Source organism: Vulpes lagopus, chromosome 3 (genome assembly GCF_018345385.1).
Source record: "Vulpes lagopus strain Blue_001 chromosome 3, ASM1834538v1, whole genome shotgun sequence".
Taxonomy (NCBI): Eukaryota; Metazoa; Chordata; class Mammalia; order Carnivora; family Canidae; genus Vulpes; species Vulpes lagopus.
Genome location: NC_054826.1, coordinates 120532182 through 120547608, shown reverse-complemented (window position 1 = coordinate 120547608; position 15427 = coordinate 120532182). Strand labels below are relative to the sequence as shown.

The following is a 15427-nucleotide window of genomic DNA, read 5'->3' as shown; positions in this document are numbered from 1 at the left end:
TATTGATGAGAGACAGAGGCAGAGTCACAGAGGAAGAAGCTCCCTGCGGGGAGCCCGATGTGGGACTCGATCCCAGGGAGGGGTCACAGGTCTCTTTACGCCTGCCCATACCACACAATCAGTCCTTTCTGAGCACTTGGGATGGAAAATGGATTCCTGCCAATTTTCTGCCCCAAATCTTTAGCTGAATAAGTACCCTCCTCCAGGGCTCTTGAGGTGGGGAGACTAGCCTGGATTGTCTGGGTGGGCCCTAACTGCACTCAGTAGTGTCCTTAGAAGAGAGGCAGGGGAATTTCACTCAGGAGGAGCTTCAGAGGCAGAAATAGGTTCTGCCCTAGAGCCTCCAGAGGGAGCAGGGCCCTACCAACAGGGCCCTAAAGGCTTGTGGTAATGCAGGGCCTCAAATGCTTGGTCTACAAGGCCCTGCATTACCCTGGCTGGACTTTGATTCCCTCCATCCTGGCCTTGTTCTTGCTGGAGCACACCAGACCTGCCATCCATCTCTGTACAACTCACACTATCCCCAGTTACCCAGCATCCCTGAATATCCATTAAGGCAGAGTAGCGAGGGGCAGCATGAAACCCCGGCTCTGGGTGACGAGGACACCCATAGGGTCACAGGGTGACATGCCAGCATGGTATATAGTCTCTGTGCCATTTTGCGCAAAGGGGACCCCAACAGCAAGTGTATTATCTCAAAGGGGACCCCGACAGCAAGTGTATTATCTCAAAGGAGACCCCGACAGCAAGTGTATTATCTCAAGCTTTATTTGGCAGATGACTCGGGCTCATTTTAGTCACAATTTTGTGGGCTCCTTACAAACTCAGGGCTTGGGCATCCCAGGTCGGGGGATCGCCGTTGTCTCGTGAGGTGGTTCTTCGGCGGGTGACTTTTCCTTACTTTCCAGCCAGGGGTGCCAATGGGCCCGGGAAGGTTTAGTGGCACCTCCTGTATCTCCTCCTCCTGACCCTTCTGGAGCCTGTTGGGAAAGAGTTCTGGTTGGGGGGCTGTGGGGATGGGGCTGGGGGCCTCAAGGGGCAGGGCTGGGGACCGGCCGGACCTCGGTGATGTCTCCTGTGCCTGCAGGCCCGTCTGCGGCGCCTCCGGCAGGAGCGTCGCCGCCTCCGGTGGACCCTGTACCGTCGCCTCCGGGAGCAGTGCCTGTGTCTGTAGTGATAGTCTTTGTCGGTCCTTCCTTCGGCCGTGGGGATGTCCTCGGTGTTCACGGCCTGCTCCTCCTCCTGCTCCTGGCACTGTCGCTGCTGCTCATGCCCATGCTGTGGATGTTCGCTGGGACTCCTCCCGCGGCATCGGACCATCGTGCTGGCGGGGCAGGTGGCGGAGGCTGAGGCTGCAGCTGGCCTTGGGGTGGGGGAGGAGGGCTGAGGCCTGCCCACCTGCGCTTGCTGTTGATGTTGGTCTGGTCTACTAGCCGCTCTTTGGGGACACGTATATAAAGGGGGGCCCCCACTATGACTCAGTGGCCCCACCCCACCATTGTTCCCACCCTGACCCTGTCAGTGCTCCCCCCCCCCCCCATAGCCATGCAGCAGCTTTGCCTCGCCTAGAAAATGTGTCCCTGGTCCCTTGTAGCCACAAGAACATTGCCACCTTTTTCTGGTCCAAATCCAAGCCCGTGGCTCAGCTGGTGTGAATTCACACAGTCCTTTCTGACGCTTCCTCACCACCTTGGGGCCGTGCCGTGATCTGGGGTTTTATATGGGTTGCCCGCATGTCAGCGTATGCCAGGCATTGGTTCATTTACTTTCCATCCATTCACTCCTTCACTCCTCCCTGTGAGAATTCCTATTTTCTGTGGAGAGAGCGGGCTTAAAGAGGTAGTGTGATGCTTGGGCTAGGCTGGTGTCAATCTGTGTGTCACCCTCCAAACATGCCATCTTCAGATCTCCTGGGTCTCACTCTACTTTGAAAATCCCATTAAAACCCAGAATCTGGGTCTCACTCTACTTTGAAGATCCCATTAAAACCCAGAATCTGAATTGGAGCAACCAAACGAACTTCCCCATGGATGTTACCTGAGGTGCAAGGGGACTTTCTGGATGTGCGATGGGGAGATAATCCTGGATTATTCTGGGTGGGGCCAGTGTGGTCCCACAAGGGCCGTGAGTCAGGGAATGCAGGTCTAGCCTCAAGGCGCTGGGAAAGACAAGGAAACTGGTTATTCTCCCTTGGAGCCTCTAGAAACACAGCCCTGCCTACACCTGGATTTTAGATCATTTTGGAATTCTGACCCTGCAAAACCAATAAATTTGGGTTTTAAGCAAAAAAGTTTGGGCTAATTTGTTAAAGCGGCAATAAACTAAAACAGAGGGGCTTAAAATTCTTCCCTAGTGCTCATGTGCTGTTATTAGTGACCTTGGGGGTGGCACTTATTAAAAATATGGATGCCCAGGGATCGCCCCCGGATGCTGCTGAGTCAGAAGCTTCTAGAGCTAGAGTTTGATCTATTTGTAAAAGCCTGCCCCAGGGCGGGGGAGAGGAGGGTCTGTGTCCAGCCATCCTGCCGTTTGGGTGACAGGAAGCCATCTAGTGATTGGGGTCACGCAAGCGGGTTCAGTCCCATTCCATGTCCTTACCTGAAAAGACAGGATCATGTATACCTGTCTCTCAAGATCAGCAGGAGGCCTGGAGGTAATGACCGCATAGTGCTCAATAAATGAGAAGTGCTTAAATGAGAAGTGCTAAGTAGCCCTGTCACTTTGGGGTACCGGGTCACGGAGTTCCCAGTCACGCATGAGTTGCCCTGGGCTCTCTCTGCCACCATGTGATGATTATAATTGATGTGCTCTCTGAGGTCTACTTAGCTCCAAGTTTCCAAGAGTCTCGTGAACCACCTCCATGGCTGAGGGGCAGAGGAGACGGACAAGTCACCTCGTTTTCTCAGCTGGGGAGGTGTGTTCAGCTCCACTCCCGGGCAAGGCACCGTCGCAGTGCTCAGGCCTCCAGGGCTGCTAGAGGACTACGCGGGGACAGAAACCTAGGTGGACACTTTGCAGAGAAGTGGGATTTAGATAAACCTGGAGCTTGAGCTGCTGCTTTCCTTGGTTCTCCCAGGGTCAGGGGGCGGCGGGGGGGCGGGGAGGGAGCCAGCCCAGAGCCAGTTTCCGTGGCCCATTTCCAGCCGTGCACAGAAAGCCATGGAGCACAGTGCAGAGGCCTCAGAGGCCCAGGGGTCAGGGTCACAAAGGGATGGTGGGTAGGATCAGGGGTGCTTGGATGGTGGTGCAGATTCGGGTTGTGACCAGAGCAGAGCAGAGAGTGGAACAAGATCCAGTGATCCAGTGACCATGGGCACTCGTTTGCCCTCTTCCCCAAGAGCCCTCCCGCCACCCTGAGCCCCGTCAAGGCAAACAGACGAGAAGGGTGATTTTTTCATCATTTATTGACAGGCGGCATTGTTCGTTAGCAGGCTCCTGTTCACTTCATCGAGCGGGTGGCATGTTCAGGAGGCGGCAGGGGGGTCTTGGCTGGTGGTTGCGCAGCAGGAGTGCGGTGGGCTGGCGAGTCTGGGCGTTCATTCATCTTCTCCTACAGCGTACCACGGTGTAGCGGCGGCAGCACACTGTGAGGAGAGGCCGGCTGGAGATCAGCTCGGCGGGGGCCCCCCCAGCTGAACCCCGGAGCACCCCACGACCCCCAGCCCCACGGAGCGGGCCCCCCCACCTCTCCTTCTCCGCCTCCGACAACATCGCCTCCTTCGTCTGCGGCATCTGCGTCTCCGGCGGCGGCATCTGCTCCGGCTTTGGCTGCGGCAGCATCGGTATCTGGCCATGGCGCTGGATGGATCCGGCCCGGATGCTCAGAGCAGGGGGACCACCTTGGTTGAGCCAGCCAACCTGTGAGCAGGTGGAACTTCGTGGGCTGTGAGCCGGGGGGCTGACCCCCCGGCCTCTTATAGACACAGGGCGGGCCCTGGGCATTGTGAGGTCGCGGGGGGCCTGGACCTCACAGACAGCGGCCAGCGCTGTGCTGATCATGTCCATATATGGGCATGTAGGGGGGCAGGGTGGGGGCCCCCAGGTCACCAGCCCACCGGCCCGGGGAAACCAAGCGGGCTTCTCTGTAAAGGGTGCTTGCTCACTCAGTCAATTCACAAACAAACAAACAAACAAACAAAACATCACTGAACCCCTACTGCGTGCCAGATTCTGGGCTAGGCCTCGGCATCCAGTGATAAAGCCGACATGTTCCTGCCTAAATAACTGTATAATCGAACCACGGGAGATACGAATGAAACCAGCACACAGTAATTAAAATTGTGCAAAAACGCCAAGGGCCACTTGGGGGTTTCCTGAAGGTGTAAGAGGCTGGGGGGATTTGACCTCAGGGAAGCGCCAAGAAAGCTGCCTAAGGAATCCCTGGTGAGGGACACCTCGGTGGCTCAGAGGTTGAGCAACTGTTTTTGGCTCAGGTCGTGATCCCGGGGTCCTGGGATGAGTCCCACATCGGGCTCCCTGTGGGGAGCCTGCTTCTCCCTCTGCCTGTGTCTCTGCCGCTCTCTCTGTGTCTCTCATGAATAAATAAATAAAATCTTTAAAAAAAGAAAGAAAGAAAGAGCTGGTGAAGTGAATTCCTAAGGGGTGAGTCAGCATGGAGGAGGGAAAAGCATGTGGGGAGAAGGAACAGCTGCTGCAAGGCTCTGAGGCACGTGGGTTCCATTTATATGAAGTGTCCAGAAGACAGAAATCCGTAGACACATCTGTCCATGGGTCGCTGCTCGGGAGCTGCCTAGCCGGGCACAGGGCTTCCTTTACAGGCGATGCAAATGTTTTGGAACTAGATGGCGGTGATGGTTGCACAACAGCGTGAACTTACTAAATGACCCTGAATCGTTCATTTTTAAAGTGGTGCGTTTTGTTATGTGCGTTTTACCTCAGTTGGAAGGAAAAACATCCCAAGGCTGAGAGGTGCTTGGCAAGCGTGCAGAATCGAAGGGGAACCCCCGTGGTTGGGGCAGAGAGCACGGGCACGCTTGGGCAAGATGGAGCTTGGTATGATCTTTCCAGGGCCCCGCATGAGTTTTAGGGTCAAGGGGAGTAGCAGTGAGAATTAAAAGGGATTAGTTATAACCCAAAACCGAACGTAACTGACTTCTGGATGGGAGTGTTATGTTTTACTTAGGAACGCCGAGGTGCTTTGGCAGCTGTCCTTGTGTTGGGGATACACACGCCCGAGCATTTAGGCACAATGGGCGTCAGGAGTGGAGTAGGGGAGTAAATGAAATACAATGTTAACACGAGACCAGTCTGGGTGAAGGGAAGTTCTTTGTATGGTTTTTGCAACCTTCCTGTAACTTTGAAGTCATTTCAAAATAAACTATGGAGATTTTTTTTAAAAAAAAAAACCCAAAACAGAGGAGGGACGCCTGGGTGGCTCCACAGTTGAGCATCTGCCTTTGGCTCAGGTCCTGATCTTGGGGTGGGATCAAGTTCCGCATCTGCCTGTGTCTGTGCCTCTCTCTGTATGTCACTCATGAATAAATAAATAACATATTTAAAAAAAAAAAAAAGGAGGAAAAGTTAGGAGGAAGTTCTTCCAAGGTTGGTATAGAGGCTCCACCCTTCTGAAGGGTCCACGCTTTTTTTTTTTTTTTTAAGATTTTATTTATTTATTCATGAGAGACACACAGAAAGAGAAAGGCAGAGACACAGGCAGAGGGAGAAGCAGGCTCCATGCAGGGAGCCCGATGTGGGACTCAATCCCCGGTTTCCAGGATCACACCCTGGGCCGAAGGCAGGCGCTAAACCGCTGAGCCACCCAGGGATCCCCGGGTCTAGGCTTTTTTAATCTTTTGGGTCTGGCTTCAGCAAGTGCTTTATGTTCTCAGGGTTGCCTCCTAAATCCAAAATCAGGGCTGCCATGGACAGTGGTGCAGTTCGTGTACTGCACAAAGCTCCCAGCTGAGGTATTGAATGGGAACTGAATGAAACCCAGCCTGTGCTCTGCTTGCCAAGCCAGGCCCAGCACCCACAGGCAGGCTTCTGCCCACAGGAGCTGTTTTCTAATTGACTGCTCACAGTGGAAGTCTTTTTTTCTAATTCTAACAAAGGCACACTAAGGGCTAGCCTCGGCTCTGCTGGAAATCCAGCCCTAGCCACTGTCCAAGCAGGATGGGAGAAGAGGAGGGGGTGGGGTGCAAAAGGAGTCATTATCCTGTAAAGAGCTTTCCCAGACACCAGGCCCAGCAACTTCCCTTCTGATCATTGCCTTTACTTCAAAGAGCACCCTGCCCCTCGGGATAAAGCTGCGTTCTTCAAAGGAGGAAAGGAGCCAGTGGACAGTTAGTGCATTTTGCCCTAGAGGGGATGCAGCCAGAAGCTTCCAGAACCCTCCTCCCCAACGCAACACAAGGTGGCAAGACCATAACCTTGAAGCGAAAGTCCACCAAGTTACTCACAGTTACTCACCTGGTTCATCGGGAGTTAGCAGTACCTTTTCATTTACTGACTTGTGTCTAGATCCACTTTTATAACTTTTTATGCTTTTTCAAGGTGACCTACATGGTGCTAGAGGAGCCCCCTTGAGATGGCGGGTTGGTATTTATTCTGTTGAACAGATGAGACATTTGAGACGTATCAGCTGGCTTACTGGTTCCCTGGGGCTTTTATTGACCACCTGCTGTGTGCCAGGCGCTATTCTAGGCAGTGGGAATGGGCAGGAGCAAGGGAGATGGGGGTTCTGGCCTCCCATTCAGGTTGAGACACACAGTGTGCAGGTGAACAGGTAAACGAACCAAAGACTCTCAAGTGGATTCCAAATACGCACAGAAGCGGTTGATGTGATAGCATGACCGGGGGGTGAGGTTAGTTTGGGAAGTGACTTTGAGCTGAGACCCGATAAGGGGCCAGCTGTGCCGACATCCACTTGCAATGTGGGTGTCCAGTCGGGGAGGGAGCAAGTGGCCCTGCTCCACACAGCTCATTCAGGGCCGCAGGCCACCCACAGCGCTGCCTTCTGGGACGCACAGCTTCTAGGGTGTCCTGGACGTCCCCGTCCAGCCCTGGCGTGCAGGGCGTGCAGGGACACAGAGGAGGGAAGGCTCCTCTGTTCCTAACTGCCTTGGCTCGGAAGTGACCCACTGCACTTGTGTTCCCACACCATGGGTGAGCTGGCCACGCGGGCTGTGGGGTGCAAGGCAGGCCTGGACGTCAAGCCTGTCCCCAGCAGCGTCATGCTGGGGAAGGGGAGTGTGACTCTGCCCCTGCCGTGGAGCTGGAGGGACGAGAGCCAGCGGTGAGCAGAGTGGCTATCAGAAACTCATGAACAAGGACATCCGGGAAGGGTCACTCTGAGGAGGGTCCCTGTGAGCTGAGACTTGACGGGTAGGGGTGGTCCGCTGGTTTGAAGACTTGGCAGGTGCGGGAGACAGGTTGGAACCCAAAGAGGGTAACTCCGGTTTCTTAGAGGAGACTTGCAGTGATTGAATCACCACAAAAATAAGCCCTGGGGGGGGGCACCTGGGGGGCTCAGTGGTTGAACGTCTGCCTTGGGCTCAGGGCGTGATCCAGGAGTCCTGGGATTGAGTCCCGCATGGGGCTCCCTGCAGGGAGCCTGCTTCTCCCTCTGCCTGTGTCTCTGCCTCTCTCTGTGTCTCTCATGAATAAACAAAATGTTAAAAAATAATAATAATAAAGCAGCCCCAGGGAGGAGGGGCCCCTGGAGCCACGAGACGGGCCGTTGGGGCCAGTCTGGAGTCTGAAATGTTGGGGTTTGTTTGAGCAGCTGCAGAAAGCAGCACCTGCCGCTCACCGATTCGGTGCTCCTTGAATCTAAGTTCTGTGAGCTCGGGAGCGGACCCTGGCTCACCCCCCACTGACCATAACCCGTAACTGGTACATAAAGGAAATCCAAATATTTGTTGTGTGAAGAAATGAATGATAGGGATGCTTTTCCGAGAAAACTCCTTTATTGTCATTTTCCAAACACGAAACCGTGGTACCGTAGTGCAACCTTTGAAACTTCACGCACCCTCTCCCTGCCCACCCCCCACCCCACCCCCGCCCAGTTCTGATGCAAAATGCAGCACCGATCACCAAGACCCCTGCCATCCCAAACACAGCTGAGTCCCAGAGGGACATCCAGTACCATCCCCTGAGGTGGTGTCCTGTCCCACCCCTGCACCTGTGATGTCACAATGGCCACCCACAGGTGCCCAGACGTCACCAAAGAGGTGAAGGCAGGCGTGGGGAGGTATTGTACCCAGCTGCCTTTGAGCTTTGTGCAGCCAGGCTTTTTTTTTTTTTTTTTTTTAAGATTTTATTGGTTTATTTGAGAGAGAGAGAACGCACAAGTGGGGGCAGAGGCTGAGGGAGAAGCAGACTCCCCTCCTGCTGAGCAGGGAGACTAATGCGGGGTTCAATGCCAAGATCCCTGGATCATGACCTGAGCCAAATGGAGACACTTAACTGACTGAGCCACCCAGGCTATACTGAGGACAATCAGGGCAATTTGGCCATAGGGTGTCACATGGTGAATGTGCCATGGCACGTCCAGCTCTGCAGCCAGGGATCTGTCCTGCAGACATTCTCACACGTGCTCATAAAGGTGTGGATGGCAGGGAGAAAATTGGCAATAACTTCAAGTCCATCTTAAGGAAATGATCGTTGAGCTGCTAATCCACCTTGCAGAGGGCTCCCAGCCCTCTCTCCAGAAGAACACCGAAGAGGGGTGACCTTGGTGCAGAAGGAAGTCCACAGTGTGTTGACAATGACCAAATTACTGAAATGTAGGGCGTTGTCTCATCTGTAAAAAATATAAAACCGAGTGATTGCACAGGCATCAGGGAAAGTCCAGAATGTAATACATGGACCTAACAGTGGGGAGTGGAATTATGGTTAAGCTTCACTTTCTATTTTATTCATTTTTGTAGGGTTCAGAATTTTTTCACCTTGGGGCCAAGGCATTGCTGAATGTTGAATGAGTTATTTCCATGATCAGAAAAAAAACCCAAAATGATGGGAAAGGATACCTGTTACTGTATCAGCTGAGCAATTGCCATGTGCCATGATCCCATTTTGCTGTTGGGTTATTATTTTTTCTGTAACAAGCCTTTACTTCTGGGAAGAGTTGGGAAGTCTGTTACGTCTCCCGTATACCTCTCACCCAGCTTCCCCCACTGTTGACATTGATTGATATCGATGTGATACGTCACTGGGTACGTTGGCCTCAACTACGAAAGCAACACCGTATGGCACTGTTAACCCACTGAGCTCTTAATGGGACTTTACCAATTATTTCACTAATGCTCATTTTTCCCCCCATGATCCAATTCAGGGGATTGTGTCTGGCTTTGCTTGTTAATATCTTCCATCAGAATTGTGCACTTGTCACAATTAGTGAACTAATTTTGATGCATTATTAACTAATGTCTTTACTTCATTCAGATTCCCTTAGTTTTTTCCTTCATGTCTTTTTTCCATTCCAGGAGTCCCTTGGGGACCTCGTACCTCCTCTGGCTCCTCGGGGGTGTGACCATTTCTCAGACTTTTCCTTGTCTTTGATGACCTTCCCAACCTTGAGGAGCACTGGTCAGGTATTCTGTAGACTGTTCCTTGATGACGATTTGTCTGATGTTTCTCTTTTTTAAGATTTTATTTATTTATTTATTCATGAGATACACAGAGAGAGGCAAAGACACAGGCAGAGGGAGAAGCAGGTGCCCATGGGGAAGCCGATGTGGAACTCAATCCCAGGACCCCAGGATCATGCCCTGAGCCAAAGGCAGATGCCCAACCACTGAGCCACCCAGGTGTCCCTGTCTGATGTTTTTCTAATGAGACTGGGGATTATGTGTTTGACGAGAAAGATCACAGAAGAAAAGGGCCATTGTCCACCTATGAAGGGCGTGTGCTCTCAAGATGACTCATCACTGCTGTTAGCACTGACTGTGATCACCTGGCTGAGAGGTATTCAGCGGGCTTCTCCACTATGGGGTTATTCTTTTCCATCCCTCGTCTTTTTTTTTTTTTAATATTTTATTTATTTATTTATTCATGAGAGACATAGAGAGAGAGGCAGAGACATGGGCAGAGGGAGAAGCAGGCTCCATGCAGGAAGCCTGATGTGGGACTCGATCCAGGGTCTCCAGGATCCCGCCCTGGGCTGAAGGTGGCATTAAACCACTGAGCCACCGGCACTGCCCCTCCTTCCCTCGTCTTAAACAATATTCTTTGGAAGGAAGTCACTCGCACAGCCCACACTTATGGGATGGGAGGGGACGCCCTGCCTCCTGGGGGCGAGTGTGGAAGGAAAGCTGTCTTCTCACTGTGTCCTCACACAATGGAAACAGCAAGGGAGTTCTCTGGGGGTCTTTTCTCATAAGGGCACTAATCCCATTCATGGGGGCTACACCCTCATGATGTAATCATGTGCCAAAGGCCCCACCTTCCAACTCCATCACACTGGGGTTAGGTTTCAACATAAGAAGCGGGGTGGGGGCCACAAACATTCAGTCTATTTCTTTTTTAAGATGTTATTTATTTGAGAGCAAGAGAGCATAAGCAGGGGGAACAGCAGAGGGAGAGGGCAAAGCAGACTCCCCCATGGAGCAGAGTGCTTGACCTGGGGCTGGATCCGAGGGTCCTGGGGGGTCAGATCATGACCTGAGCCGAAGGCAGATGCTTTACCCACTGAGCCACCCAGGTGCCCCCATTCAGTCGATTTCAAATAAAGCTGCTTTGTACACTCACAGAGAAGTCTTTGTGTGGACATATGTTTCACTTTATACTTGGGAGTCCATACTCTTTTGACCTCCTTCACCCGTTCCCTCTGCCCACCACCAATCTGTTCTCTGTATATATGAGCTTGTCTTTTTTTTTTTTTTTTCTAGATTTCACATATAAGTGGGATCATATGGGGTCACCTGGGTGGCTCAGTGGTTGAGCGTCTGCCTTTGGCTCAGGGCGTGATCCTGGGGTCCTGGGATTGAGTCCCACATCAGGCTCCCTGCATGGAGCCTGTTTCTCCCTCTGCCTGTGTCTCCTGTGAATAAATAAAATGTTTAAAAAAATAAATTCAACTTGCCAACATATAGTATAACACCCAGCTCTCATGTCATTCTTTATCCACTTATTGATGGACACTTGCATTGTTTCCATGTCTTGGCTACTGTAAATGATGCTGCAGTAAATGTGAGGGCGCAGGTATCTTTTCAAGTTAAGTGTTTTTATTTTCTCAGATAAAGAGCCAGAAATAGGACTGTTGGATCCTGGCATAGCTCTAGTCTTAATTTTTCGATGAACCTCCATACTCTTTCACGGTGGCTGCACCAGTTTGTGTCCCCACCAGCCGTGCACAAGGGTTCCCTTTTCTCCATGTGCTCACCAATGCTTGTTATCTCCTGTCTGTTTGATACTAGCCGTTCCGGCAGGTGTGAGGTGATATCTCATTGTAGTTTTGCTTTACGTTTCCCCGAGGGTGAGTGACGTTGAACATCTTTCATATGTCTGTTGGCCATCCATACAGCTTCTTAGGAGAAATGTCTGTTCCCATCTTCTTTTGGGCAGAAGATCTGATTAGACATTTATTATTCTTTTCAAAGACAACCAACTTCACATGTATGTGCATATGTATGTGTGTGTGTACATGTGCATGTGTGCGTATGGAAAGGTCTGGAAGGATCCTACAAAGTGTTCAGCTGGCACTCCTGGAGCAGGGGCTGGTGAGAGGGGGTCATAGCTCACTCCATCTCCATCTTAGTGCCATGAATTCTTTCCAATAAGCTCATCCCTATTAAGTAACAAAAATCATCTTACTTGTCTCTACCCTTTAACATTCTTTTGGCTGCTTTAAATTGACATGAGACAAAGTAACAGAAGAAAATCAAATTTAATTACGTACATGCAGGGGCCAGCTAAGAACAGGAGGCCCATGGGCAGTCAGACAATTGAGGCTTCTATGGCCTCCAGAGTGGAGGAGGAGGGGATAGGGGTCTGGGACTTTAAAGGGAAGGAAGACAATTCACAGGAAGAGGAAAAATGGTAAATAAATGTTTGCCAGGCCACTTGGAAGCAGTGGGACACACAGGAATTTTAACCAACAGACTTTGGGGGCACCTCAGTGGTTCAGTTGACTAAGCCTCCAACTCTTGATTTTGGCTCAGGTCATGATCTCCCGGTGGTAAGATCGAGCCCCACACTGGGCTCCAAGCTGGGTGTGGAGCCTGCTTGGGATTCTCTCTTCCTTTCCCTCCACCCCTCTCCATTCTCTTGCTCTCTCTCAAAAATAAACAAATAAATAAAGCTTTGTCTTTAACCAAAAGACTTGGCCAGCTTCCTCCCTGTCTATTGCACCTAGTTCATACTGTGTGTAGTTATCTGTGGGGACAGCTCCCTTCGCAGCAGGTCCTCTGTCTAAATTCTTTTGTTTGAGAGAGAATGAGAGAGAGAGAGAGAGAGAGAGAGAGAGAGAGAGCACGCTTGAGCCAGGGCGAGGGAGGGGCAGAGGAAGAGGGAGAAGCAGGCTCCCTGCTGAGCAGGGATCCCAATGATGCAAGACTCCATCCCAGGACCCTGAGATCATGACCTGAGTCTAAGGCCCATGCTTAACCGACTGAGCCACCCAGGTGCCCCCTCTGTCTAAATTCTTTCAGGTAGTTAGTGGGACAAAGTTTCGTCCTGAGCCTTCTGTTTCTTAAAAATAATGAGCCTAAACTCATCCATATGCTGAAGAGACACAGTTTGGGGCGGCAAAGATTGCTCCCCTACAGTCCGTCTCATCTTTGAAACTCCTCCAAGAAATTTCACAGCCCAGCAGTGGAGCTGGTAGATAATTCTATCTCATGGAACCCGTCTCCATGCTGACATTGGGTCAGTTCAAACTCATCTCAGGAGGCAGTGTGCCAAAGTTAGGCCTGTGGCCCAAGTCGTCAGATGTGAAACAAGAGGCATTTCTATGGAAATAAAAGAAAAACTATGGTTTTCTTGGCACAAATTGGAAACCCAGTTCCTGCATTCTAAAGGCAGCCAGTTGAGATTTTTAGATGTCTAGCTCGAAGCACCGTTAGATGGAGTGAAGGCATGTGATAGGTGTTCCTGGTCTGCAGTTTGAATGCATCTTCAAGTGGCCATGGTGGAAACGGCACAAAGATTATGCACATGTGAGCTGTCGTGGTGATTTCTCTCACATGCATATCAAGTCGTTCATGTTCAGTTGGTAGGGCTTCCAGGAAAAAAAGGCAGCTTAGTTCTCGGTGATTCCAACTTAGAAGGGTAGGAGAAAAACTGAAAACATTAGTTAGGAAAGTTAGAGCCAGACACTGAAAAAAAACAGAAGAATCTAGAATCTAGTCCAGTTTGCAATGAACAGTATTAGAATCTAATATCCACAAAGGCGTGCTATTGAAACAGGTTTTTTTTTCCCTCTCTCTCTACAATTACCCTCATTTCCACCCAAGATAGCTAAATTAACACTAACTCGTTTGCAAAACAAGTCATTTCAATAAACTTGGAGCAAGAATAGCAATTGATCATGTAGGATTTTTTAAATCTGCTTTGCCAGAACTCTTCATGAGCAATCTCAGATTGAACTTCTAAAAGCCTCTTGGGACCAGAAGCCAAGCCAAAAGCTCACCATCATACTTCACCCTTGTACCTATAGATTTGGGTTAATTCCTCTGTCACTGAGGTCTCCAAAATATCTCGAGTTTCCTGCACCTGCCAGGAAGTGGCATTCTTTACTCACGCCCCATGTCTGCTGGGAGCTCTGTAACCAAAGTGCCAGACTACTATTTCCAAGGGGCTCCACTGGCTCCATAAAGTCAACCTTAGGTCCTTACAGCTGCCTGGCCATTCATATCTGAATCTATGCACGACTCTCTCAACTATGACATTCTAGTTAAAGCCTCAGAACCAACCTTTCCAGCGGTGTCCCATTACAAGGCAAACATTCTTATCAAATTTATGCAAATAAATATATGGCCATGAAAATAAGACAATACTCACTAAGAGTTTCCAAATTCTGGAAGGATCAAGTCGGAAGAGAAAGATAAATGTTTCAGTTCTGCATACCAAAGTGTAATCAATCAAATTGCTCTAAGTCCTAGTTAGCTTAAGAGGAAAGATCCCTATATCCGGAAAATGAGAGATTAAAGCAATATTTCAAACAAAAAGTCATAAAAATTATAATCCTCTTCCTGAGTCTTTTCAGTTTGACATAATTAATTCTTGCCATGCTTGGAATCTAGTGTTCCTGTTCATTCTGGGAATGTTTACTGAATTCGGCTTTATGATCGTAAAGTTATCAAAAAACCCATCTTCTAGAGTCTTTCTCACAAATTTCCTTTTAGATGAAGCGTTTTTGCAGGAACACTTTTGCAAAAGCCTCTGCATGAAAGCATCACTGTTGGTAAATGATGAAAGACATTTCAACTGGTCAAAGGTCTGAGTAGAGCTTATGTCAATCAATTGACAAGGAACTTGGGTTATTTCTATGACGTACGATGTTTTGAGATAACAGCTAGACATATGACTGATAGCATTTTGGCAGAATTCTTAGGCATCTTATACAATTTCTAGAATGCTTGTGTTAATAATATGTACCCACACAACATAATCTCAGAAGGTTTATCATCACTTATTTGACAGTGTTTCCCACCTGATTTGACATATCACGTAAGCCTAATTAATTTAATGTCTCTCCTTTATAAGGAGAGGGAACCAATCTTTTTTGCAGTTTTTCAGGGATGCTCTGAAAAATCCCAAAGTTATTTTGAGTTCAAAAAGACTTCATGTAGGATTTGATTTGGGGAGAAGTGTGTCCAAAATATCAAGAAGGTTTTAAACCCCTTGTCCAATAGGCTCCTAGGTCACTACGAAACAATATTTAATTATCCCCTTAGCCAGGGCAACAAAGACTTTGCAGGCAAACAGTTGAATGGCTGTCAAAAGGGAAATGTTGGCTCTTTTTATCATCAGGAAGATTCAGGTTTTCTTACATCATCTAAGAACTGTTTAAGACAGGTAGCATAGGACCTGATTTTGATAAAACCTAGGCTTTTTGTTTTCTAGGCCGGTTAAAGGCAAAGAAAAAAATGCCTTCATAATCCCTTATTATCAAGAGCAGATCACCATCCCCAAAAAAACTTGTCCTTTTAACACAAAGAAAAACCAAATTTTACTTAAGTACCCACTAAATTTTAATATGAAAACCATTTACTTAATTACATGTATTCCAATTTTAGTTAGTCTGACCATACATAAAACTATCCCCCCAAAGATTTCTTTTTTTAATTAATATATTTTTTAAAGATTTTCTTTATTCATGAGAGACACACAGAGAGAGGCAGAGATGTAGGCAGAGGGAGAAGCAGGCTTCCTGCAGGGAGCCTGATCCCTGCGGGACTCGATCCTAGGACTCCAGGATCACACCCCAAGCCAAAGGCAGATACTCAACTATTGAGCCACCCAG

General features: G+C 49.5%; 1 protein-coding gene across 1 annotated transcript; it reads right to left on the bottom strand.

The window, feature by feature from the left end:
* Window positions 1-688: 688 nt before the first annotated feature.
* PRM2 (protamine 2) lies at window positions 689-1354 on the bottom strand. The gene is made up of 2 exons (XM_041750883.1): window positions 1062-1354; window positions 689-980 (listed from the first exon to the last, which is right to left on the bottom strand). Exons 1-2 carry the CDS (start codon window positions 1318-1320, stop codon window positions 937-939), a joined length of 303 nt encoding a protein of 100 aa, XP_041606817.1. The 5' UTR covers window positions 1321-1354; the 3' UTR covers window positions 689-936.
* Window positions 1355-15427: the final 14073 nt, after the last annotated feature.